General features: G+C 42.0%; 2 protein-coding genes across 3 annotated transcripts; both read left to right on the top strand.

The window, feature by feature from the left end:
- Positions 1 to 94: 94 nt before the first annotated feature.
- LOC115550755 (catalase-like) lies at positions 95 to 25,966 on the top strand. Its single transcript, XM_030366041.1, has 11 exons — positions 95 to 121; positions 387 to 496; positions 695 to 827; positions 5,708 to 5,899; positions 6,099 to 6,251; positions 6,515 to 6,653; positions 7,281 to 7,411; positions 22,611 to 22,718; positions 22,949 to 23,032; positions 24,866 to 24,952; positions 25,949 to 25,966. The coding sequence occupies exons 1-11, from the start codon at positions 110 to 112 to the stop codon at positions 25,964 to 25,966; spliced, it is 1,167 nt and encodes a 388-aa protein (XP_030221901.1). The 5' UTR covers positions 95 to 109.
- Positions 15,577 to 21,649, top strand: LOC115550595 (dispanin subfamily A member 2b). 2 transcript variants are annotated; one of them, XM_030365766.1, is made up of 3 exons: positions 15,577 to 15,773; positions 16,052 to 16,184; positions 20,012 to 21,649. In XM_030365766.1, the coding sequence occupies exons 1-3, from the start codon at positions 15,667 to 15,669 to the stop codon at positions 20,180 to 20,182; spliced, it is 411 nt and encodes a 136-aa protein (XP_030221626.1). In that variant the 5' UTR covers positions 15,577 to 15,666; the 3' UTR covers positions 20,183 to 21,649. The 2 variants fall into 2 exon arrangements, with proteins under 2 accessions (XP_030221626.1, XP_030221625.1); XM_030365765.1 differs by lacking the exon at positions 20,012 to 21,649 and adding an exon at positions 16,646 to 17,324.
- Positions 25,967 to 26,131: the final 165 nt, after the last annotated feature.

A 26,131-nucleotide genomic window follows, 5' to 3' on the forward strand; every position in this document is an offset into this window, starting at 1 on the left:
GTTTTTGGTTAGGTTTCTTTCGATTTTATCTGGGCTCAAAAATAAGTCAGAACGGCAGACCAACAAGAGGATTCAATTGTACAGCCAAGGTCGCGATAACTTTTAGTCGATGTTATTTACGGTAATCAAACTTATCAAACCAAAATGACATTATTTCATGATTACTGAATCCATTACTAACATTAAACCTAAAATTTCATACTTCTATGCTTCAATAATGGATATGCTTTTTTTCTGTTTATTTTATAAAATGTAGGGAAATAAATATTGGTGCAAAACCACAACAAGAACAGTTTGAAAGCCAGGAATGACCAATCTATTGCACTTAATTCTTTTGGGTTTTATGATGCGTGACGTGGATATGGGTGGGTGTTTTTCTTCAAAAGGACATGATAAAAGCACACTGCTTCTTGCGCTGGCCTACTTTACTTCATAAAGAGGAGATACTGACAGCACGGCCATCAGCCCCGCAACTACAAGAAATACAATATAACAGGTATATCATCGTTTTTAATGTATTTATATATATATGTTTTGTTTTTTTTCCAACCATCTAATGTTGATGTAAACGTCTATGTTTTGTGGAAATCCTATTTGTGGGCTGTGAATTCTTTATTCATCTTTCAATTCATCAAGAATACAATAGAGATTACTTTCCAATATAAGACACTTCCATTGTTCTGTGTTGGTCCAGGGACCCAGACACTGTTGTGACCATCGTCAACCCTGTGGAGCATCCCAGAGACTATGTGGTATGGTCCATCTGCAGCTTCTTCCACGCAAACCCCTTTTGCCTCGGAATGGCGGCGCTGATCTTCTCAATCAAGGTAGGCCTTTGCTTTGTTACGCTTTAAAGGTGCGGTAGATACGATTTAAGAAATATACTTTGATTGCAATACGTTAGAAATGTTATGTTTTAAAGGTTAATGTTTACGAGCGAAAGGCTCAGTGACAAAGTCTGTTCTGTCTGACTACGCGCCTTGCTATATCATTTGGTTTTGAGGACGCTCCCAGAGCATTTCAAACCATTCAAGAAATATGTCATGCCTGTCAACCTCAAACACTTTCTCAATGGTGGAGCAACATAGGAAGGGAGCATACAGGGCGTTTTGAGGGGTTGATTATTATTTTTAAATCTTGCGCTTTTCTGCTCTTTTCTTGGCAACACTGGAATCTTACCTACAGCAGCTTTAATGAAAAATCAAATGTCTGTAAATTCACATCACATGTCCGACGACATGGCCGTAGACCTCTATTTGAACGTAGCATTCGCTCGTTCATCTATCTTTCTGTCTTTTCTCTTTGTCGCAGGCAAGGGACATGAAGGTGATGGGAGACCTGCAGAGAGCCAGGGGATACAGCAAGTGGGCTCTGGTCCTCAACGTGGCCGCGCTCATCAGTCTTCTTTTGACTGCCCTTTGTCTTATTATTTATTCAAGCGTTACAGCCGTTCGGGTTTTTGAACGTTCACCTTGAGCACAACAACTACAGTATAAATTCTTATTGGCGTGGCTAGGAACATGACCCTACCAATGTCAAGAAACCAGTTAATTGCCCCTATGCAAAAAACAATAATGAAGCTGAATTTAATTAAATAACCCAGTAATGCGCTTTGTAACCATCAGCACAGCAAAATTAATATTAGTCGTTATATTAAGCTACCTTTCAGAAATAAGTGGATTCGAAAATAGTTTCAGCAGCCGCCCAAGCGAGCTCTCCAAGTTAATGATGCATGATGTCCTTAAAATAACCCATGGGTAGACCACCAAAGCACTTGATGACAGTAGTCCAGATGCAGCGGAAGATGGAGCGGATGCAGCGGATTCAATTTAATGTAGGCCTATATTATAATTAAGAAATGGATCGGGGCAAGATATGCAAAAAATCGCCTAATACTTTTTCTAGCTCTTGCAACATTAAGGCACTTGAATTTGAGTGGGGGTCTTGTACAGTCAGTCTTTGGCTGAATGTACTGAATGTTACCACACTTTTCATAATAGCTTCAGCTAAAATAAGTGTTCAAATAGCGCATGTATTATTTAAAACCATGTTACATTTAACATGGTTTTAAATAATACATGCGCTGTTTGTCTGGTTATAGTATCAGACAATACAGTCGCTCTAACCTTTGTAGTAATGGCGGCCTGTGGCAATGTTGAACTTCAAGTGCCAATTATGGCGCCACCTATGTGTTATCCTATCCCATCCTTTGATTCCCCTTAATCATTTTGAAAGTTCTACAAGCCTACCAATTTTTATAACTTTCATGGAGTAAGATAATAAATATAGTTGCAAGCAACAATGATAGTGTCCTACAGTATGACGGCTATAGCCTAATGAATTCATGATAGCAATCATTATTTGCCTTCATGCCATGATTCAGAACATGGTTGGTCGAGGACGGATTCGAACCAGCAACCCCATGGTCATGTGGCCGACACCATACCACTACACCGACGTGTAGACATGTAGCCATGTAGACAGACAAGACAAGATTAGACCATATACTTTGAGAAGGAGCAGTCTTCCATGTGTCGAGTTATTGGTCGATAGGGTCACATGTCATATGCCTCAAAAAACCGATATGATGAAATATATATATTTTTGGAAACGATTTGATTGGGATTTTTTTTTTTTTTGTGAACGGTCTTATTGGCAAATATCTATTTTTTTTTTGTGAACGACCTGATTAGATAAAACATTTATTTTACTTTATTTTAGTAGGCTACTTTTCTTTGTTCTATTTACAAATGCTGAAAGTGGCAATAATTATTTAAATTATTCGTGAGATTTTCTGTTGCATAAAAATGTGTTTTTATACAACTTACTGGGTAACACTTTATAATAAGGTGCCATAATAAATAGCAAACTAGTCATTACCTAACCTAAAATATCTATTTGGCACAAGTTAATAGTTTTTTCATCATTATTAAATATTAGTTGTTTGCATACAATCTGTATGTTAATGTTTATAAGAAAACAATCTATGAACTAATATTGCATTAATATTTATTAATAGTTAACTAAATGTATTTTTGGCACTAATTAACAGTTATTTCTTACATTATTTAAATGTAAAATGTTTATTTACAAACTATATGTTAATATAAAAGTTAATGACATATTATTATTTAACTAATTGTGCTTCTGCCTATCCCAATATGAACCATTCCTCATAGGACTCTTACAATGAAGTTGGTTAAGCTTAATTAATATATTAGTAATATATAACTATCAGTATGGGGGACCCTTATAATAAAGTTGGTTAAGCTTAATTAATATATTAGTAACATATAACTATCAGTATAGGGGACCCTTATAATAAAGTTGGTTAAGCTTCATTAATATATTAGTAATATATAACTATCAGTATAGGGGACCCTTATAATAAAGTTGGTTAAGCTTAATTAATATATTACTAATATATAACTATTAGTATGGGGGACCCTTATAATAAAGTTGGAACAGTAATTATTAATTATTTACCAATATTTATTCTAACATTTATTAACGATAGCAAACATTTTAACTCACACTGGAAATGAATGATCTCAGCACACACTGTTGGGAAGGGGGATGAAAATACTTTATTTATAACTCTCTTACAAAGAACTCTCAAAGAACTCTCCAATAGCTTTTGTTTTCTACTGGAACACTGACCACTGATGGTTAACCTGATGGTCTCCTGGAACACTGACCACTGATGGTTAACCAGATGGTCTACTGGAACACTGATCATTAAACTGATCAAAAAAGATGATCAAACTAGAATGCCAACAGAATGTATAAAATGGTATATCAAATGAACAGAGAAAGAGAGAGGGGTTCAACCAGAGCGTGAGAAAAAGAGAGAAAGACAGTGAGACAGAGCACAAGAAAGTGAGGGAGGGAGAGAGCGAGAGACAGTGTGACAAAGAGTGTGAGAAAAAGAGAGGGAGGGAGAGAGCATGAGAAAGAGAAAGACAGAGTGAGAGACAGGCAATATTTCTTAACCACACTTGAAAAAAACAACGCAAACTGGGGTAAAAAAATAATAATTATGCTCTCTTTGCATACGGGATTAATTTGCATTGACTTTTTAAGTCATCTATTTTTGTCTGAACCTCAGCATCACGTTCTCGCATACATTTGCTACATCTTTCAGCTTTGCCTGTTTTGTTTTATCGAGGAGCTTTGTGTACTCGGCAGGTGACGCTGTTGCCAGCTCTGCAATGCTTGCCGTGGACCTGACTGAGTTCGTTCACCCCTGCGTATGCACAGGAAGTCGACAATTTCAAGCCCCGATTGTATGCTTTCAGGACCTTCTTGTATCTTCTTATCACTTCAAAAGGGCCACGTGCTACAAGGAGCAAATCATAAAGAAAAACGACATTATGGACGGTACATAAAAATGTGTGTTCACAACAGTGCTATGAGTTGAAATGCTTATTGTATTATTATGTGGCAGCATACAAGACAAGACAGAATTCCACCTAGCTCCTTTAAATAGTTTGTCCACTTTATGTTGGGGTAGAATTAAAGGGATACGTCACCATTTGGGGAATTACACCAATTTTCCACTTTCCCTCGAGTTAAGTAGCCTAATTGAGATTTACCTTTCTCCAGTTCATCCAGCCGTTTTGAGTCTGACTGAGTCAGTAAAAGATGAGCTGTTGTTCAGGCTTTTGTTTAGGGCTGCCGGGTACTTTGTAATTTTGCTATTGTCTAGAAGCATTAACCAAATGATGGCTTTGTAAAGAGGAATGCTGATGCCTGACCCGCTTTACTCTGATAGAAACATGTGACTCGTACCGGTGACCACATATTTTGTTCCCCGCATCACATCGCTGTAGCCTATTTCACAGCGTGAATATCTGTTGAATATCCACCATCTTCAAACTAAATAATTTGCTATTGAGTTGTTGGATTATTTGTAGAGACCACCACAGGAGAGCTATGCTGCTATAAATTTCACTTTTCATTGTAAAAAAGGGGGAAGATCCCCACCTACCCATGCCAGACTTTAGAATGATCCTATTTCAGTCTCCAAAACATGCAAATTACTTTCTTTGGACTCCTTAATTATTCATCCTCCTACTTTAATAAAAATGAATTCATAAGATGTTGGAAAAACGTTGAATGGATAGAGCAACGTCTGTATTTTGAACCGTGTTGAATCATACCGTCTGTATTTCAAAATACCCTGCCGCCCAAGCTTACTCAAGACCAACCTGCCACACGCTGGCCTCACCAATTGACTTACTGCATTTAATATTGATTCAATTTTTTAGCTGGAAAGACATTTGAAATGACGATACGCTAAGCGTATTGTCATTTCTTGAAACATCTTGAAACTCGCACAGAGAAGGTTTCGCAAGAGGCTTGCGAATCCTTTTCTGTGGGTGTTTCAATATGTAGTCACCTTTTAGTTTTCGGTCTAGCTTTTGCATTTTGAACCACAGGGGCTTTAGGGGAAAGATGTGGTCAGGATATCAAAGCAATCACTGAATTAATAAAAGAGAAAGATCTTAAAATTAACTTTATTCATCCCAGGTGGGTGTCAAACCAGAAGTAGAGGATGGCTATAAAAAGTACACATTTAAAATGAGGTCTGCAATTTCTTTTAAATAAAAAAAACATTTTGGCAGAAAACGATAACGGTGGTATGGTTAACTGTATGTGCAACAGGATGGGCTGCGTGTCTAAAGTCTCCTCACTGTCCATCCAGACGGACCAGGGTATCAAGAACTTGACCGTGGAAGAGGCCGACCGGCTGGCCGCCTCCAACCCCGACTACGCCATCGGAGACCTCTTCAACGCCATCGCCAACGGAAACTTCCCTTCCTGGAGCTTCTTCTCCCAGGTCATGACCTTTGAGCAGGCCGTGAAGTTCAGGTTCAACCCCTTCGATCTGACCAAGGTAAAAGGTTGTTTCTATATTCAGGAATGTTTTTAACTGATCGTCACCAAACATCATCCGTCATCAAGGACGACGTTAAAGTAGGGTTTCCCAACGTGTGTGTGTGTGTGTCCATTTCAAAAAAATAAAAGGGTTGGGGAACCCCTTTGTTGTTGAAGAGGAGGAGGAGGTCACTTCCCATTCTGTCTGCCTCCTACAGGTGTGGTCCCATAAAGAATACCCACTGATCCCGGTGGGCAAACTGGTGCTGAACAGGAACCCCACCAACTACTTTGCCGAGGTGGAGCAGCTGGCCTTTGACCCCAGCAACATGCCCCCAGGGGTGGAGCCCAGCCCGGACAAGATGCTGCAGGTAAACCAACTGGATGTCTCACACACGCATAAGTCACGCACAACGTTGGCAGGGGGGGGGGGGTTCGACTCCCCGCCGAAAGCCACTGGGTTCAATCCCCAATGTCCACAGCCTAACCTCCAAGTGTCCCACCTTAGTGTCCAGCCGTGACCTGTGTTCCACAGGGGGGTCCGGCTAAAAGGCATCTGGGAGATGACTGAGTAGAAATGGTCATTTATTGTGCCAACGCGTGACATGACCTGTCCCCCGGCCTGTGTCCCTAGGGCCGCCTGTTCTCGTACCCGGACACCCACCGGCACCGCCTGGGGGCCAACTACCTTCAGATCCCCGTCAACTGTCCCTACAAGACCCGCGTGTCCAACTACCAAAGGGACGGCCCCATGTGCATGTCCGATAACCAGGGTGGGACTGCGTATTATTATTATTATTATTATTATTATTATTATTATTATTATTATGCCTTGTCTATTTTAGCGTCGCTGGTGAAGGGGCCAATGAAAATGAAATGATGAATACTTGTGTTTAATAAATGCTTAATTGTTGAGCAGGTCTACTACACAGTAGACCTGTACCCGAATGCCCATTGGATATTTAAAGGGCTCCATTTGGCTCACAGGGCTATTATACTTTCTTAAAGGGGCCCTCCAACGATTTAATATATTGAGACTCCCTTTGGGGTAATGGGAAAGAGTTGTGTGACAAGATGCCACCAGTGACATGTTTTGCATCTCTTTGCTACATGGTTGGCCTAATGAACCCTGTTGCCTCGTTAATTTGGTGTAGCAAGCAGTGCCCTACATCCACAGTGGTCTTGTGTTTTTTTGTTTGTTGCCAAAAACAGCTTGCAGTCAAAACCCTCAATGAAGACATGGCAAAGTGATGTAAACGTGTCATTGGTGGCACGGAGAATAAACAGCATCTATTTACAGATGATAATGGAGGGTTGCCCCAAATTGTTTAAAAACTGTAGATTGAACACATAACAAATATTTGGAGTGCCCTTTTTAATCGGACCGATGTGTTTTCAAGGCGGAGCTCCAAACTACTTCCCCAACAGCTTCAGTGCCCCTGACTGCCAGCCTTGCTTCCTGGAGTCAAAGTTCAAGGTGTCCCCAGACGTAACGCGCTACGAAAGCTGCAACGATGACAATTACACGCAGGTGTGTGTGTGTGATATTCATCGTGTGTGTGGTTGTGCGATACCTGTGTGTGCGTGAGGTACCTAAGTGCTGTGTGCTTGGGTGTGGCAGGCAGGGACCTTCTACAGCGAGGTTCTGAGTGAGGAGGAGCGACAGAGACTTTGTCAGAACCTGGCCGGAGCCCTCAAGGGAGCCCAGGTCTTCATCCAGGAACGCATGGTGGGGCCACACATACTTTAGTCTCACTTCACCTTCCTGTTTCAGGACAGATTTCAACCCTAAGGTTCACCTTGCAGTCCCATTTCTTGCAATGCTAAAACGATCAATCAATGGGGTGCATCTCCATCAGGCCATTGAGGTAGTTTAACAAATATTTTAGTGCCATGCCTACCCACATGGAACAATTGATCAAGAACACTAGTGAGTTGGGTCCCATCTTCCCCTGAACAGGTACAGCACCTGATGGCTATCCATCCCGACTACGGAAAGCAGGTCCAGAGCCTGCTCACCAAGCACAATGCCGAGGCTCAGAAGGTAGGCAGTATTTTTATTAATTCTTTTTTTTTATTTATATATATATAACATATCTATATATTTTTTTTCTTTTCTCCACGACATTTTGTTTCTTGGTCTTGTCCTTCCAGAACTCCAATGTGCACGTCTACACCCGCCCTACAGCCATTAACGCCTCCGCAAAAATGTGAGGTCATATATCTTGACCAGGTAGCACGCCCAAGACGGCTTCCGCAGTAACTGATTTCCACCAGTTTAAAAAAATATATCTTGTTCTACTAATAATGTAACCAATCTGGGCTTAATAACAATTCTATTCTAGCATTTCAATGAAAAGGAATAGCTTCTTAACAGATATTCCAAATCGAAAAACAATGATTATATGAAGACTTTCTGCATTTTGTCCAGTCAAACTATATCCAATCCCTGGTAAGCAGCCAGTCTTCATGTATTACTACAGAGATATCAGTCTAAAGTTATATATTTTAAATGTCTTACCCAAATACTATGTATAATACATTTGCTACTATGTATTTCAATGGCTTGGTTTATACACTTGATGCATTGTTAAACCTGTACTAAAATGAATTGATTAGTCTATATGATGGGGTTAAGCTCTTGAAACCTGATCAATACTGTCAAAGAAAACATTGAAGAATATTTTGTAATCATTTTCTACTTGTATGCCCTTATTATTGCCTGTTTGTTTTAAACAGAGCTTGACTGCTAGATATACCTACGAAATGTTCTATCAACTTGGGAGGACAAATAACACAACTGCATTTAAGTTCTGAGAAAACACACACTCAATTTATTTTGTGCAGGTGCATCAGCTTATATAGGCAGTCACATGACACACACACCTGAAATGAATCATCAAGAATTGGGAGCACAATCAGTTGGCAATTCATCAATTAACACCCCCACTTGATTACACATTATTGACAAGCATAAATCATACAACAAAACAAAAACAAACAAACATGGAAACCAACTGAACTTAACTGGCTATACTCCAAATAGGAACATGGAAAAAGTCAGTAGCTTTGCTTTAGTAGCTGGTTTTGTCATCAGGTCAGGGCCCCGTTTCCCGATAACGATGGACCTTCGCTCGTACGATCATTCTCCCGATGGATCTTGCGATCCATCGTCAATTTCTTTGGAGCGTTTCCCGAAACTCCTCTTAACGTGAACGCGCATCCGCTGCACTCACGACGTCGTAGGATTGTAACTGTCTACTGACACGGTGCTGAAATGGGCTCCGTAGGAGGGGGAGACGCAGGAATGTCGCAGGAAAATTGTGTTAAAAAGGGTTAAAATATATCCCCATCAAGGACAACAGCAGAGTAGCCTACAAAAAAAATAGACTGCAATTATATGAATGCTAAAGACATTAAAACACAATTGATTAGGCTTAAACCGACATATATCAGTCCTAATCCTGAATGCACTGTGCGTTTCACGGCATTTTCCCCCCTGAAATAATTCCTCTTCACACCTGTGAATAACCCGGGAGACGTCCATGATGAGGAATACAACGAAGCCCACCGTCTGGCCCGGTGCATCGTTGAGCGCACGATCGGGAGGTGGAAGTTGCGCTTTAGATGCCTTCACAAGTCAGTTTTCGCCGGCCAAGTCATGCGCCGTGATATGTGTGACGGCTATGTTGCACAACATTGCAGCTAAGGCTGGGGTGGCATTGCTTGAACCGGAGGACGTTGAGGACGATGACGATGAGGAAGATCGGTGTGAGGACGGCCTCCCTCATAACTACGCGGCTGGTTTTCATGCGCGTCGAATAGTGATTGAGACTTTTTTTTAACCCCCTTCACCCTCCCTCATGTCACTAAACATTCCCGTCAACTTGACCAATCCCCACAATATCCCAGCCTTTTGCCTGCTTCTTTGCTTGTTTTTTATAAAAAATTGTATTTCTTTTAATTTCTTTAATTTCGTTATTTTTTTTAATTTGTTGAATTTAATTTTTTTTTTACATTATTTTATGCTACGTTTTATGAGTAGCCTATGTAAGTCTGCACAAATCCCCCCACTTTCTCTCACACATTTTGAGTGCCCTGCCTGCGCAAACATTTTCTGGACTGTCCCGTTTTATTTTGGCCATTTTAACATCTTTATTAATAAATTAATTAATAATCTTTATTAATTACCAAACTAAGAACATAAAGGCGCAATGCGTTTTAATAAAACGCATCCAATATACGGAATGTCCGATGGTGACGCCACTGAGGCTATAGCTGACGATGCTCTTAGCGTCCTACGAGTACCTACGAGCACCCCTGGAGTACTCGTTAGCTACGAGCGTTTTCAAGACGTTCGTGACCAACGATGCTTTCGGGAAACGCGGTGAAAACTCTACGATGCCCTTTCGACGCACTTCACGATCCACTTAGGCTAACGACGCTTTCGGGAAACGGGGCCCAGCTATCATCTGGTTTGTTGGGCAATACTCCAAACATACTGCTCTGGTCATTAACAGTTGATCTCACAAAATGGTATTTGATATCAATATGCTTACATCGCTGTCTGCTTACTGGATTCTTGGCTAATGCAATTGTACCTTGTTTATCTTCAAAAATCTTAGGGACATTATACAGACAGTCATCAAGATGTTCAAGCAGTTGAGATAAGTAAAGACACTCTTGTGTGGTGGCGGCCAACGCCATATACTCTGCCTCACAAGTTGACAGTGCTACAGTTGGCTGCTTCTTAGTCTTCCAGGAAATCAGAGGACCATTTTCACTCAGACTAACACAATAACCAGTTGTACTGGGTCGGTCAGTTGCATCACCTGCCCAATCTGCATCACTGTAAGCAAACAACCTTAGCCCATCACATTTTTTGTAACACAACATTTTGTCATTTGTGCCCTTCAAATATTTCAGTACATGTTTAACAGTTGTCCACTGCTCTTCTGCAAAACTCAGATCAGGTCTGGTGCATGAGGTTAGGTAAATAAGGCTACCCACTGCCTCTCTGTACTTTCTGGGGTCATCTAGCTTATCATCATCATCAGTGTAATACAGTTTTAGTTCACAAGGTGTCGACCTGGGTTTACAATCCTGCATATCGAACCTGTCAAGTAGCTTGTCAACATAACTCTGCTGTGACATGTTCACACATCCATTACACTGGTTAAAAGTGATACCAAGAACATTCTTCAGTCTGCCCAAATCTTTCATCTGGAACTTAACAGTAAGCATCTCTTTAACTGCTTTTAAAGCTCTCTCATCACTGGCTGCAATAACCAGGTCATCAACCCAGATCAGTATGATCACCTTGTCATGTTCGGTTTCTCTAACATAAACACAGTAATCGGCTGGGTTCTGTACAAACATGTTTTCACATAGTCATGCAACATTTGGTTCCAGTTTCGACCTGATTGTTTAAGCCCATATAGTGACTTCTCTAGTCTACACACCAACTTCTCATTTGTCTGTGATTTTACATCATAACCCTCTGGCTGTTCCATGTAAATCTCACAATCAATTGGTGCATGTAGGTAGGCAGTTTTAACATCCATCTGATGTAGGATCAGATCCTCTTGGGCAGCTTTCTGCATCAAAACTCTCACACTAGTTAGGTCAGCAGTAGGGGAAAACGTTTCTCCATAGTCTACACCCATCTGTTGACTGTATCCCTTGGCTACATAGCGGGCCTTGTACTTGTCAGATCCATCAACATTGGTTTTGACAGTATACCCCCATCTTCCCCCCACTGCTTTCTTGCCCACAGGTAAGGTGGTCAGAGTAAATGTTTTGTTATCCCTCAGTGCCTTCATCTCCTCATCCATTGCATCTACCCACTCTCTTGAGTTGGATAAAGTCACAGCATCTCTGAACGTCTGAGGTACATTACAAACCATCCTGTAGCAATAATCAATGTTGATCTGAACCTGATCACTATCTATCCCATAGAAGTCTGGCCTCCTCTCTCTAGCAGGGTATCTCCGTGGAGACTGGGATTCTGGCTTGACCTCACCTGTCTGTAGGCCTATCTGGCTTGGACCTGGCCTAGCCTCTGGGATGTCGTTCTGCTCGTGTTTGTCGGGGTCAGGTCTGGTTGTGCTAGACTGCACACCACTGTCATCGTCTGACATGCCATCAGTCTGCGGTCCCTCAACACAGGACATGAACCTCACCAGTCTGTGCTTCATCACCTTCCTGCTGTCAGGGTAGTAGACCATATAGGCTGGACTGTTCTTATCATAACCAACAAAGATGCCTTTGTCAGACCTTGACTCTAGCTTCTTCCGGTCCTGCCTATAGGCGTAACACACAGTACCAAACTTCTGCATCCTGGAGACATTAGGTCTCCTTCCTCTCAGCATAAAGTAAGGTGTCTCTCTGGTGCGGTTGTTAAAACATCTATTCCTCACCACTGCTGCTGTCTGGACCGCATACGGCCATAGCTCCTTGGCTAACTGGCTCTCCAAGAGCATACATATAGCCATGTCAAAAAGGGTTCTCCAGTTACGCTCTGCGGTGCCATTCTGGTGTGGTGAGTATGGTGATGTTTCATGTCTGATTCTATTTCTACGCAGTAGGGCTTGGTAACCCTGCCCTGTGAACTCAGTACCATTGTCAGACCTGATAAAAAAAAACACGTTTTTTCACCATTCTCCTCAGGAACCCAGTCCATATAACCTCACTGGTATCAAGCTCTGCCTCCGTAAGTGCCCAAGCCTGGATACTGTACAGGAGGCGAGACCGCACGCACGTCGTCAGGAACCTAACTCGCGTTGATAATCGTATCCGTCGGTCTGTGAGAACATGTTTAAGTTCGTTCCACTTCTGGAAGGCAGCCCCAATCCTTGCATGAAGGACGCAAGATGTTTTTGCTTCGTCATTGCTAAGCGTGTACCCAAGGTACTTGAAAGTTCCCACATTCTTGATTTTGGTATTTCCAATATTTATCAGACTTTCATGGTTCTTTATTGCGTCATCGACATTGAAGGCCATAGTCTCGGTTTTTCTGTACGACATCTTCAAGCCAAAACGTGTGAAAGTCCGGTCATAGGTTTCTAGGATGGTCTTCAGTTCTACTACAGAGTTGGCAAAAACCTGGGTAGTCCCGCGAGATGGAGCTCTCGAGCGATACTCCCGTGGCGATACTTCATATGGGATGGAATATGCAACCTTAATACCCGAGTCTGGTCGTTCCCTCAGTACTTCATGACGGGCAACTCGTACTACGAAATCCATTTAAATGTTGAAAAGGATTGGCGATTCCAGTGCTCCCTGTCTACATCCTACCAATGTATCAAAAATGTGCTTACTTCCTTTCACGTATGCTTTCGTACCGGTATAGAGTGCGCGTAGTATAGACACCAAACGAGGGGATTTCAGTCGGATCTCTAGACATTTAAATAAGGCATCCCTAGGAATCCAATCATAGGCAGCCTTCAGGTCCACAAATGCTATAAACAGTGGCCTCTTTGATCTCCTTGCATCCTCGAGTAGATGACGTAGTACATATATGGCGTCAGTGGTCGATCTGTTGTCTCTAAAGCCCAACTGTGACTGCAGGAGGATGTGTGTTCATATACTTCCCGTATCCTTTCGACAACTATCCCAGACAGGACTTTCGATATTGTAGCTATTATACTTGGCCCTCTATAGTTCTCTGCCAATGACTTCTGGCCCTTCTTGTATAAACAAGTAATGCTTGCTGTTAGCCACTTTACTGGTACCTGATTGCATGACCATGTCAAACCGATGAGTAGCACGATGTAGTTTATCAGTCCTGTTGACTGCGAGTATTTCAGTTGTTCTGCATAGATGTTATCTGTCCCTTGACATTTGCCATTCTTCAATTTCTTTACACTGTTCTCTACTTCTCCACGTTCTGGTATCGAGTCATCAATCGTGGGCGTGTCATCTGGTGGCACTATGTGGGGGTAGCACTCCGGTTGTTCTAGTTCGGGTTGCAGCTCGCATTTACGGTCAAAGTGCGTAGTGAAGTGTTCCTCGAGTTTTTGAGTTGAGACAAGTGTTCTATTCAGGCCTGTCATTGAAGCGTGTTGTTTCATAAGCCGGAATTCCTGTTCTGTGTCCCTTTGTTCACTCGCAAAATTCAGTTGGTCTGCCTTAGTTTTGAAGTAGGGATTCTTCAGTCTGTACGCATCTTTCTTATGTAAAGCCAAGAAGCCGTACGGTTTCCGTACGGATTCCGTACGGATTACGTACGGTTTTGAATGACTAATAGCCGCGGCTATTAGTCATTCACTCCGGCTATTAGTCATTCACTCCGGCTATTAGTTATTCACTCCGGCTATTAGGTATGCAGAACGAGCCCCTCCCTCTTCTTTGCTTGACCACTAAGTTTGAAGGCTGTCTAACCAATCAGAGCTGCAGTGACTCGATGTTTCGCTGTAACATAAAGCTGTGTTGTCTTTACTAGTTTCACTACAATGTAATGACCACCATTAGCTAGTCGAAAATACATTTGTGTCTAGTACAGTGATATATTTGTATATGTTAGGCTATATATTGAGATGGCAGTGTGCGAAATACCCGACAATATTCGGGGATGTCCTCATCCCCAGATTGTTCTCTATATGCAGTAGCCAGCTAGGCCATAACATTACATAACATGAACATGAACTGAATAAATGCCAGGTATATAGCATATCGGAGACGGGCACACAATCAGTGCATTTGCAAATGAGAGCCTGCAGTATGACCGATCTTGTGACATGTGGTCGGAGAGAGTCGTGTGTGTGTGTGTGTGTGTGTGTGTGTGTGTGTGTGTGTGTGTGTGTGTGTGTGTGTGTGTGTGTGTGTGTGTGTGTGTGTGTGTGTGTGTGTGTGTGTGTGTGTGTGTGTGTGTGTGTGTGTGTGTGTGTGTGTGTGTGTGTGTGTGTGGAGCAAGTTGTTGAAGGAAGTGTTTCTACTTGACGTTACAATATTTCATGGATGCAAGCAAGCCAAGACAATCAATGACAACACACACGCACACACTTTAAACACACTTAAAGCAATAGGAGCCTGCATTGGCTAAAGTTGTTGCGATGCGCGTTATTTTATAACAGGGAGGGGCAAAGTGGTGCATCTGCTTTGGTGTTGAGTATCTGGTGTTAACCATAACTAGTTGAACGAATAAATGGTATTATAAATGATATTATAATACTATCAGACTATCGAAGACAGTCAAAAACGCCTTTTGAAATAATCTCCAGTCTGGAAGAGGCTACATCACAACCTGGTGCCAGTGCTCCGTTTGCTCTCCCACTTGCAAAACCGGGATCCCCTCGGGTGTACCTGACTTAATGACGGAGGTGGAGCTGGCTTGAGTGTGAGAGGCGATTAGACCAACCAGGACTTATAAATGCCTTGTAAGCCTATCAGTAAACTGCAAGTTGCGCGTCACACAATTTACACCCCCAACAAGGGGAATCAATTGTACTGCCAGTCGCGATAACTTTTAGTACTGTAAAACTCTTAGTCAATGTTATTTACCTTAGGCCTAATCAAATAAACGCATCAAACCAAAATGACAAATTATTTCATGATTACTGAATCCATTACTAACATTAAACCTAACATTTCATACTTCTATGCTTCAATAATGGATATGCTTTTTTTCTGTTTATTTTATAAAATGTAGGAAAATTAAATATTGGTGCAAAACCACAACAAGAACAGTTTGAAAGCCAGGAATGAGCAATCTATTGCACTTAATTCTTTTGGGTTTTATGATGCGTGACGTGGACATGGGTGGGTGTTTTTCTTCTCCAAACGGACATGATAAAAGCACACTGCTTCTTGCGCTGGCCTACTTTACTTCATAAAGAGGAGATACTGTCAGCACGTCCATCAGCCCCGCAACTACAAGAAATGCAATATAACAGGTATATCATCTTATTGAATGTATTTATTTATATATATGTGTAATTGTTTATACATTTTTTTAATTTTTTACAACCATCTGTTGTGGATTGTAGTTATCCCAGTAAAAATGTGGTCAAAAACGTATACTTATTAAATTAAAATGTAAAAGTCTATACAGATGTTTTGTGAAAATCCTATTTGTGGGCTGTGAATTCTTTATTCATCTTTCAATTCATCAAGAATAAAATAGAGATTACTTTCCAATATAAGACACTTCCATTGTTCTGTGTTGGTCCAGGGACCCAGACACTGTTGTGACCATCGTCAACCCTGTGGAGCATCCCAGAGACTATGTGGTATGGTCCATCTTCAGCTTCTTCTACGGAAACCCCTTTTGCCTCGGACTGGCGGCGCTGATCTTCTCAATCAAGGTAGGCCTTTATTGTTACGTTTTAAAGATGCGGTAGATACGATTGAAGCGCTATACTTTGAGTGCAATTGGTTAGAAATATGTTTAAAATGTTTTGCGAGCGAAATGCTCAGGGACAAAGTCTGTTCTGGTTACGCGCCTGGGTCTGTCATTTAGATTTGAGGCAGCTCCCAGTGCACTTCCAACCATTCGGGAAATACGTCGTGCCTGTCAATCTCAAACACTTTCTCCATTGTGGACATAGCGGGAGCATGTAGGTTTTTTTTAGGGGTTGATTATTTTCAGAATCTTGCGCTTTTCTGCTCTTTTCTTTGCAACACTGGAATCTTACATAGGCTACAGCAACTTTATTGAAAAATCAAATTGGCCCTACACATCACATTTTCGACGACATGGCCGTAGACCTCTATTTGAACATAACATTCACTCGTTCATCTTTCTTTTCTTATCTCTTTGTCGCAGGCAAGGGACATGAAGGTGACTGGAGACCTGCAGAGAGCCAGGGGATACAGCAAGTGGGCTCTGGGCCTCAACGTGGCCGCGCTGATCATTATTGTTTTGATTGTCCTTTGTCTTATTATTATCCTTGAGAAGAATCGCTTTGAGCACAACAACCGCAATGGATATCCTTATGGGAGTGGCTAGGAACATGACTCTACCAATGTCAAGAAGTTAATTGCCCCTATGCCAAAAACAATAATGAAGCTGAATTTAATTAAATTACCCAGTAATGCACTTTGTAACCATCAGCACAACAAAATAAATATTAGTCGTTATTTTAAGCCACCTTTCAGAAATAAGTGGATTCGAAAATAGTTTCAGCAGCCGCCCAAGCGAGCTCTCCAAGTTAATGATGCATAGTCCTTAAAATAACCCATGGGTAGACCACCAATGCACTTGATGACAGTGGTCCAGATGCAGCGGAAGACCATTATCGTTACGGTTTTAATTTAATTTAGGCCTTTATTATAATTAGAAATTGAATCGGGGCAAGAAATGCCAAAAATAGCCTCATACTTTTTCTAGATCTTGCAACATTAAGGCACTTAATTTGAATGAGTCTGGGTCTTGGACTGAATGTACTGAATGTTACTACACTTTGCATAAAAGCTTCAGCTAAAATAAATGTTTGACAATGTAACATGGTTTTAAATAATACGTGCGCTATTTGTGATCCAATGTAATGGTATTTTACATAACGGCTTCAGCTGAGTCAGAGAATGAGACTGAGAGGGAGATGGAGGCTGGTTCGACGGCGGTCGTGGCAGGGCCCCATGCAGGGCCTAGGACAGGTCTAGCAATGCCACTGCAAAGGTCTTTATGAGTTATTATATGCAAATTAGTTATTTCAACTGTGGACATGCAGCATTACAATGACAAGCTGCAAGCAGTGACTACGCTTACATGAAAGTAACATCATGACAATGTGTCCGCATTAGAGCCTCAGACCGAAAATGATGTGACAATACAGAAGTTATCCTTTAACAAAGACGCATTCTGAATGGAAATACATCAGAGGAACCATCAGGCGTCTTTCCTGAGCAAAAGACACAGAGTGTTGCTCTCCGAAAGATAGGTTTCCACCCACGGCAGGGAAGGGACAGACAGAGGAGAGGAGGCTACAGAAGCAGAGATTGGAACAGACAGGAGCAAGGACGAGACAGAGTGAACATTTGGAAGGAAAGGCCCCTTCAGGACCCCGACCCCAAAAACGACAGGTGTCCCATTCATTTTTTTTATACACAAAATACTTAATTCTTATGTTACAATTTTCAGTTACAAGATTAATTCTAATTGAATTACTTCTGCTTCACAGTACCGTAATATATATATATTTTAAATGTAACTATTAACACTTTTTTACCATTAAAGATGTAATCAAATCTGGATTCTGCACTCAGCGTATTGTAAAACAATAAAGTATAAACAAAAACGCATGCGTTCTCTATAAGTGATTATCAACCAATGTGCATGATTATGCTAATGTATGCTTAAAGTGTGCATATGTATAGGTACAAGTATACTATACTCACTAACAAAGTGGTTCACAATGTTTGTTGCTATAATCCTTTCAGAAAAACCTGGTTATAGTATCAGACAGTACAGTCGCTCTAACCTTTGTAGTAATGGCTGACTCTGGAAATGTTGAACTTCAATTGCCGATTATGGCGCCACCATGTGTTATTCTATCCCATCCTCTGTTTCCCTTCATCATTCTACAAGTTCTACAAGCGAACCAATTTGTATAACTTTTAATCTGGAATAAGATTATAAATATAGTTGCAAGCAACAATGATAGTGTCCTACAGTATGACAGCTATAGCCTAATGAATACATGATATTAATGATTATTTTCTTTCATGTCGTGATGCAGAACATGGTTGGTCGAGGACGGATTCGACCCAGAAACCCTATGGTCATGTGGCCGAAAACATACCACTACACGGATATGTAGACAGTCAAGGGCAGATTACACCATATATTTTGAGAAGGAGCGGTCCTCCATGTGTTGAGTTGATGGTAGGTATGGTCACATGTCATTTGTATGCCTCAAAAAATCGATTTGATAGGCAAAAACGATTTGAAAAAATATATTGCGATTCAGTAGTAATGGGTTTACCTTGCAAATGCCTTTATGACCCACTCAATCGTGAAGGGATGAGTAGGAAAGAAAGAGATTAAACCTTAACAGTAAATGTGGTCGGGCTGAAAGATGAAGTTTGAGTTGTCATGCAGCGGAAGTTGTGGCCTTACCCTGGCCTTACCTAAGGCATGTATTTTTTTAAATAGTGAAACTCTGACGCTCCGCCACTGGTGACGTGGTCATGAGTAGGTTTTTTTCTCCTCCAAACGGACATGATAAAAGCACACTGCTTCTTGCACCGCCCTACTTTACTTCATAAGATGGAGATGAAGGAGGTTCGGTCAGCATCACCATCAGAATATCAGGAACTGCAATTTAACAGGTATATCATTGTATTAAAAATGTTTTTCTATATAAAAATGTCATATATGGGTTCTCTTTTTTACAACAATCAATTGTTGATTGCAGTTATCCCTGTCAAAAATGTGGTCAAAAACGTATACTTATTAAATTAAAATGTAAAAGTCTGCAGATGTTTTGTGAAAATCCTATTTGTGGGCTGTGAATTCTTTATTCATCTTTCAATTCATCAAGAATACAATAGAGATTACTTTCCAATATAAGACACTTCCATTGTTCTGTGTTGGTCCAGGGACCCAGACACTGTTGTGACCATCGTCAACCCTGTGGAGCATCCCAGAGACTATGTGGTATGGTCCATCTGCAGCTTCTTCCACGGAAACCCCTTTTGCCTCGGACTGTTGGCGCTGATCTTCTCATTCAAGGTAGGCCTTTGCTTTGTTACGCTTTAAAGATGCGGTAGATACGATTGAAGCGCTATACTTTGAGTGCAATTGGTTAGAAATATTATGTTTAAAATGTTTGCGATCGAAATGCTCAGTGACAAAGTCTGTTCTGGTTACGCGCCTGGCTCCGTCATTTACATTTGACCCCAGTGCACTTCCAACTATTCAGGAAATACGTCTTGCCTGTCAATCTCAAACACTTTCTCAATTGTGGACATAGGAAGGGAGCATGTAGGGTGTTTTTAGGGGTTGATTCTTTTCAGAATCTTGTGATTTTCTGCTCTTTTCTTTGCAACACTGGAATCTTACATGCAGCAACTTTATTGAAAAATCAAATGGCTGTAAATTCACATCACATTTTCGACGACATGGCCGTAGACCTCTATTTGAACAAAGCATTCACTCGTTCATCTTTTTTTTATTTTCTCTTTGTCGCAGGCAAGAGACATGAAGGTGATCGGAGACCTGCAGAGAGCCAGGGGATATAGCAAGTGGGCTCTGGGCTTCAACGTGGCCGCGCTGATCATTCTTCTTGTGACTATCTTGAGTCTTGTAATTGTTCTGATAATTATAACTGTCAATAGGTATCGTTATTACTGTAACTACTAGGGCCAAGAAACCAGATAATTGCCCCTGTACCAAAAATAATAATGAAGCTGTATTGATTTAATTAACCCGTAATGCGCTTTGTAACCATCAGCCCAGCAAAATGAATATCCGTCATTATTTTACGCCACCCTTCAGAATTTAATTGATTTGAAAATAGTTTTAGCAGCCGCCCCGGCGAGAACTCCAAGTTAATGATGCATAATGTCTATAAAAGAACCCTTGTCCACCAAGGCACTTGGTGACAGACAGCAGTCCAGATGCAACGGAAGACCATTATGGTTACGGTTTTAATTTAATGTAGGCCTATATTATCATTAAGAAATGGATGGGGGCAAGATATGCCAAAAATAGCCTCATACTTTTTCTAGCTCTTGTAATGTTAAGGCACTTAATTTGAATGAGGGTCTTTGGCTGAATGTACTGAATGTTACTACACTTTGCATAAAAGCTTCAGCTAAAATAAATGTTTTACAATGTAACGTGGTTTTAAATAATTCATGCGCTATTTGTGGTCCAATGCAATGGTCTTGTACATAGGCCTAACAGCCTCAGCTGAGGCAGAGAATGAGACCGAGAAGGAGATGGAGGCTGGTTCGACGGCGGTCGTGGCAGGGCCCCATGCAGGGGCTAGGGCAGGTCTAGCAATGCCACCGCAAAGGTCTTTATGAGTTATTATATGCAAATTAGTTATTTCACCTGTGGACATGCAGTATTACAATGACAAGCTGCCAGCAGGGACTACGCTTACATGAAAGTAACATCATGACAATGTGTCCACATTAGAGCCTCAGACCGAAAATGATGTGAAAATACAGAAGTTATCCTTTAACAAAGACGCATTCTGAATGGAAATACATCAGAGGAACCATCAGGCGTCTTTCCTGAGCAAAAGACACAGAGTGTTGCTCTCCAAAAGATAGGTTTCCACCCACATCAGGGAAGGGACAGACAGAGGAGAAGAGACTACAGTAGCAGAGATTGGAACAGACAGGGACGAGACAGAGTGAACATTCGTGAACAAAAACGACAGGTGTCCCATTCATTTTTTTTATACACTAAATACTTTATTCTTATAATACAATTTCCAGTTACCTGTTTGATTCTAACTGAGTTATTTCTGCCTCACAGTACCTTAATAAATCCATTGTTAAAATGTAAAGTATCAACAAAAACTCATGCATTCGCTCCTATAAGTGATTATTAACCAATATGCATGATTATAATAATCTATGCTTAACGTGTGCATACGTATAGCCATACAAGTATACTATACTCACTAACAAAGTGGTTCACATTGTTTGTGGCTATAATCCTTTCAGGAAAACCTGGTTATAGTCAGGGGCGTAGCACAAAATTCTGGGGCCGATAACGGAGGTAGTTGAGAATGGGGTTTCATCTTGTGTGTTTAAATGTTTGTGCTCACCATTCTTGGAAAATAAATTAGTCAGAACCTGACTCCTTCATTTAGTCCTTTCTCCCTGTCTTTCTTCACCTTTCTCCTCTGAGAGCCAGACTTCAATTTATTTTCAATGTGGCTGTGACATATTGCCGCATCTCTATCCAGATTTAAGAGTTCACCGTAAGCGAGGTGCGTTTCGCGGTGAATTCAGCTGTGTGGACAGAACCTTTTTGAGCTTTTTGAAAGGGGTGTTCAGAGACAGTGGCGGACTCTGCACGGGGGTCGGAAAAAGTATACACCACTCTTGAGTGCCCTCAAGAGTGGCGTATACGAGAGAAAGTGCCTTATTGGCTGCCCTTTACATGTGAAAAAAATTATTGGGTGCCCCTTCATACAATAAATTATAATGATGAGCCCTCTAGAACAACATTTGGAACATTTGATAATGTGCCTCAATGAGTGCCGTCTTAATGGCCTTACAGCGCCTCCATGTTTGAAAAAAGTGCCCTCTAGAGGGTTGAATACGAGAGAAAGTGCCATACATGATGCATCATAGCTTTTTGCACGCTGGTTGGGATGATATACAGATGATGTCGGAGCGTTGCCCAAAATTCTTTAAAAACTGTAGATTGAACACACAACAAATATTTGGAGTGCCCTTTTTAATCTGACCGATGTGTTTTCAAGGCGGAGCTCCAAACTACTTCCCCAACAGCTTCAGTGCCCCTGACTGCCAGCCTTGCTTCCTGGAGTCAAAGTTCAAGGTGTCCCCAGACGTAACACGCTACAACAGCGCCAACGATGACAATTACACGCAGGCGTGTGTGTGTGTGTGTGTGTGTGTGTGTGTGTGTGTGTGTGTGTGTGTGTGTGTGTGTGTGTGATACACCCTGTGTGTGTGATACACCCTGTGTGTGTGTGTGTGTGATATTCATCGTGTGTGTGGTTGTGCGATACCTGTGTGTGCGTGGTTGTGCGATACCTGTGTGTGCGTGAGGTACCTAAGTGCTGTGTGCTTGGGTGTGGCAGGCGGGGACCTTCTACAGCGAGGTTCTGAGTGAGGAGGAGCGACGGAGACTTTGTCAGAACCTGGCCGGAGCCCTCAAGGGAGCCCAGGTCTTCATCCAGGAACGCATGGTGGGGCCACACATACTTTAGTCCCACTTCACCTTCCTGTTTCAGGACAGATTTCAACCCTAAGGCTCACCTTGCAGTCCCATTTCTTGCAATGCTAAAACGATCAATCAATGGGGTTCATCTCCATCAGTCCATTGAGGTAGTTTAAAAATATTTTAGTGCCATGCCTACCCACATGGAACAATTGATCAAGAACACTAGTGAGTTGGGTCCCATCTTCCTCTGAACAGGTACAGCACCTGATGGCTATCCATCCCGACTACGGAAAGCAGGTCCAGAGCCTGCTCACCAAGCACAATGCCGAGGCTCAGAAGGTAGGCAGTATTTTTATTAATTCATTTTTATATACACTCACCGGCCACTTTATTAGGTACACCTTGCTAGTACTGGGTTGGACCCCCTTTTGCCTTCAGAACTGCCTTAATCCTTCGTGGCAATGATTCAACAAGGTACTGGAAACATTCCTCAGAGAGTTTGGTCCATATTGACATGATAGTATCACGCAGTTGCTGCAGATTTGTCTGCTGCACATCCATGATGCGAATCTCCCGTTCCACCACATCCCAAAGGTGCTCTATTGGATTGAGATCTGCTGACTGTGGAGGCCATTTGAGTACAGTGAACTCATTATCATGTTCGAGAAACCAGTCTGAGATGATTCGCGCTTTATGACATAGCGCCTTATCCTGCTGGAAGTAGCCATCAGAAGATGGGTACACTGTGGTCATAAAGGGATGGACATGGTCAGCAACAATACTCAGGTAGGCTGTGGCGTTGACACGATGCTCAATTGGTAGCAAGGGGCCGAAAGTGTGCCAAGAAAATATCCCCCACACCATTGCACCACCACCACCAGCCTGAACCGTTGATACAAGGCAGGATGGATCCATGCTTTCAAGTTGTTTACGCCAAATTCTGACCCTACCATCCGAATGTCGCAGCAGAAATCGAGACTCATCAGACCAGGCAACCTTTTTCCAATCTTCTATTGTCCAATTTTGGTGAGCCTGTGCGAATTGTAGCCTCAGTTTCCTGTTCTTAGCTGACAGGAGTGGCACCCGGTGTGGTCTTCTGCTGCTGTAGCCCATCCGCCTCAAAGTTCGACGTGTTGTGCGTTCAGAGATGCTCTTCTGCATACCTTGGTTGTAACGAGTGGTTATTTGAGTTACTGTTGCCTTTCTATCAGCTCGAACCAGTCTGGCCATTCTCCTCTGACCTCTGGCATCAACAAGGCATTTGCGCCCACAGAACTTCCGCTCACTGGATATTTTCTCTTTTTCAGACCATTCTCTGTAAACCCTAGAGATGGTTGTGCGTGAAAATCACAGATCAGCAGTTTCTGAAATACTCAGACCAGCCCGTCTGGCAACAACAACCATGCCACGTTCAAAGTCACTTAAATCACCTTTCTTCCCCATTCTGATGCTCGGTTTGAACCGCAGCAGATCGTCTTGACCTGTGCCGTGTCCCAATACCCGTACTATCCGCACTTACTAGCCAAATTTTGAGTACGTAGTACGTTCCAATTCAGATCCGGCGAAAAGAAGTATACTTCAAGGACCCGGATGTCGTACTCAAAACAGGTTAATCGTGAAGTGTGGATCGAAGGACACTTTCCGTACTCAACGGCCGCCTTCTTAGCTACGTAGCGAAAGAGGCGGAGGCAGGCTGAGCCATAGTCGGGGCATTTTCCACATAGCCCGCATTAATAGAGTCATTTTGTAGTTTTAAAGTTTTTATAGCTTTTTATAGCTGCTAGGCATAAAGAGTTCACCGTTCAAAGCGGGATGTTTATTGCGGGGGAGGAGCCGCGGCGGCAGTCATGATCGTAATTTCCGGTTAGTGCACCACGGAGTACTCGATTTGGAACAGCACTTGCATCTGAAAAATTAACGTACTCAAGTGAGTACGGATAGTACTCACTTTAAGTGTACTCATGGAAGTACGGGTATTGGAACACGGCACAAGTCTACATGCCTAAGTGCATTGAGTTGCTGCCATGTGATTGGCTGATTAGAAATTTGCGTTAACGAGCAGTTGGACAGGTGTACCTAATAAAGTGGCCGGTGAGTGTATATATACTGCATAAATCTATATATTTTTTTCTTTTGTCCATGACATTTTGTTTCTTGGTCTTGTTCTTCCAGAACTCCAATGTGCACGTCTACACCCGCCCTACAGCCATTCAGGGGTGGACTGGCCATCTGGCATACCGGGCATCGTCCCGGTGGGCCGTTGACCCAATGTGGGCCGGTCCGGTCCGCTATGTTTTCTTTTTTCCTCTCTCTCTAAATTCCCTCCAATTGGGCCGGCCAATGGGCTACAGAGAGCTAGCAGTGTGTTGCCAGCATCGACGCATATTATTGGTCTATGTTTGTCATTGTCAATCAATCATGGGCTGACAGGCTCAGAGAGCCCTGACAGTGCTGTCAATCACAACACATACCAGGGTGGGCGGGACCTCATGGCATGGGCCAGAGTCGCGGGAGCCGGTACGGAGCTGAAAACGCCCGGGTTAAATGTTAAATGTTCAAAATTGACAGACCTATTTGGTGCCGGGGTCCACACCCCAGCAGGTGCTGCTGCGCCAGGAGACGAGCGAGTGGAGGCATATATGCTAAGTAACGTTAGCCTGGGGCTAGCTAGGCTACATTTTGAGACATGTCCAAAACAAAGTAGAAAACGTTTTTACACCTAATTAACTGCATAAATGTGACAACATATTAGCCCAGAGTTGAAGGGCTGTGACTTCAACTCTGGGCACACCACTGTGAGTAGGTGTGGTTGATTTTGTTTAAATAGGCCGAATTGTGATATTATGGGTTATTATTGTTCAGATGATTTGGCTTAGCTAGCTAACAGCTGCTAACGTTAGCAGTCTCTTGTTGCCATAGCAAGAGTAAACATTGACATGGACTAATGAGCTGTAAATAGAGATGCAGAATCAAGCTGTATTGTAAATACAGATGTGACACTTTGAATTTTAGCACAAAATACAAGTAAACCTATTGGAAATAATTAGTTTAATTTGCAATATTTGCCATTGAATTTATTTTAATCTTTCAATTCATTTATTGTTTACTGAGGTGATGACTATTTCGAGAGGAATGCAATATGTGTATGTTTAAAGGTTTATGTGAAGAAACATACTATATGTGTGATAAAATGACAATTGGTTATTCATAAATGTCTCTTTATATTCTCTGCTACCATCATCTCCTGTCAAACAGGTTTTCCTCACCTGCTAAAAGTTATTCTATGATGAGAGAGAGAGAGAGAGAGAGAGAGAGAGAGAGAGAGAGAGAGAGAGAGAGAGAGAGAGAGAGAGCTTCTCTTGACTGTGTGAGTTTATTATGCAACTTGTTTTGCCTCAGATTGAAACAAAAGGTTTGATTATGATTATTTCCTGGTTG

The sequence above is a fragment of the Gadus morhua genome, chromosome 9 (genome assembly GCF_902167405.1).
Source record: "Gadus morhua chromosome 9, gadMor3.0, whole genome shotgun sequence".
Classification (NCBI taxonomy): domain Eukaryota; kingdom Metazoa; phylum Chordata; class Actinopteri; order Gadiformes; family Gadidae; genus Gadus; species Gadus morhua.

Coding starts and splice junctions, on each gene's coding strand:
- LOC115550755 (XM_030366041.1), top strand. Junction 828..5,707: donor CGCTGATCTTCTCAATCAAG/GTAGGCCTTTGC, acceptor CTGTCCATCCAG/ACGGACCAGGGTATCAAGAA. Junction 6,654..7,280: donor GTGCATGTCCGATAACCAGG/GTGGGACTGCGT, acceptor TGTGTTTTCAAG/GCGGAGCTCCAAACTACTTC.
- LOC115550595 (XM_030365765.1), top strand. CDS start 15,667: ATGATAAAAGCACACTGCTTCTTGCGCTGGCCTACTTTACTTCATAAA. Junction 15,774..16,051: donor CAAGAAATGCAATATAACAG/GTATATCATCTT, acceptor GTGTTGGTCCAG/GGACCCAGACACTGTTGTGA. Junction 16,185..16,645: donor CGCTGATCTTCTCAATCAAG/GTAGGCCTTTAT, acceptor TCTTTGTCGCAG/GCAAGGGACATGAAGGTGAC.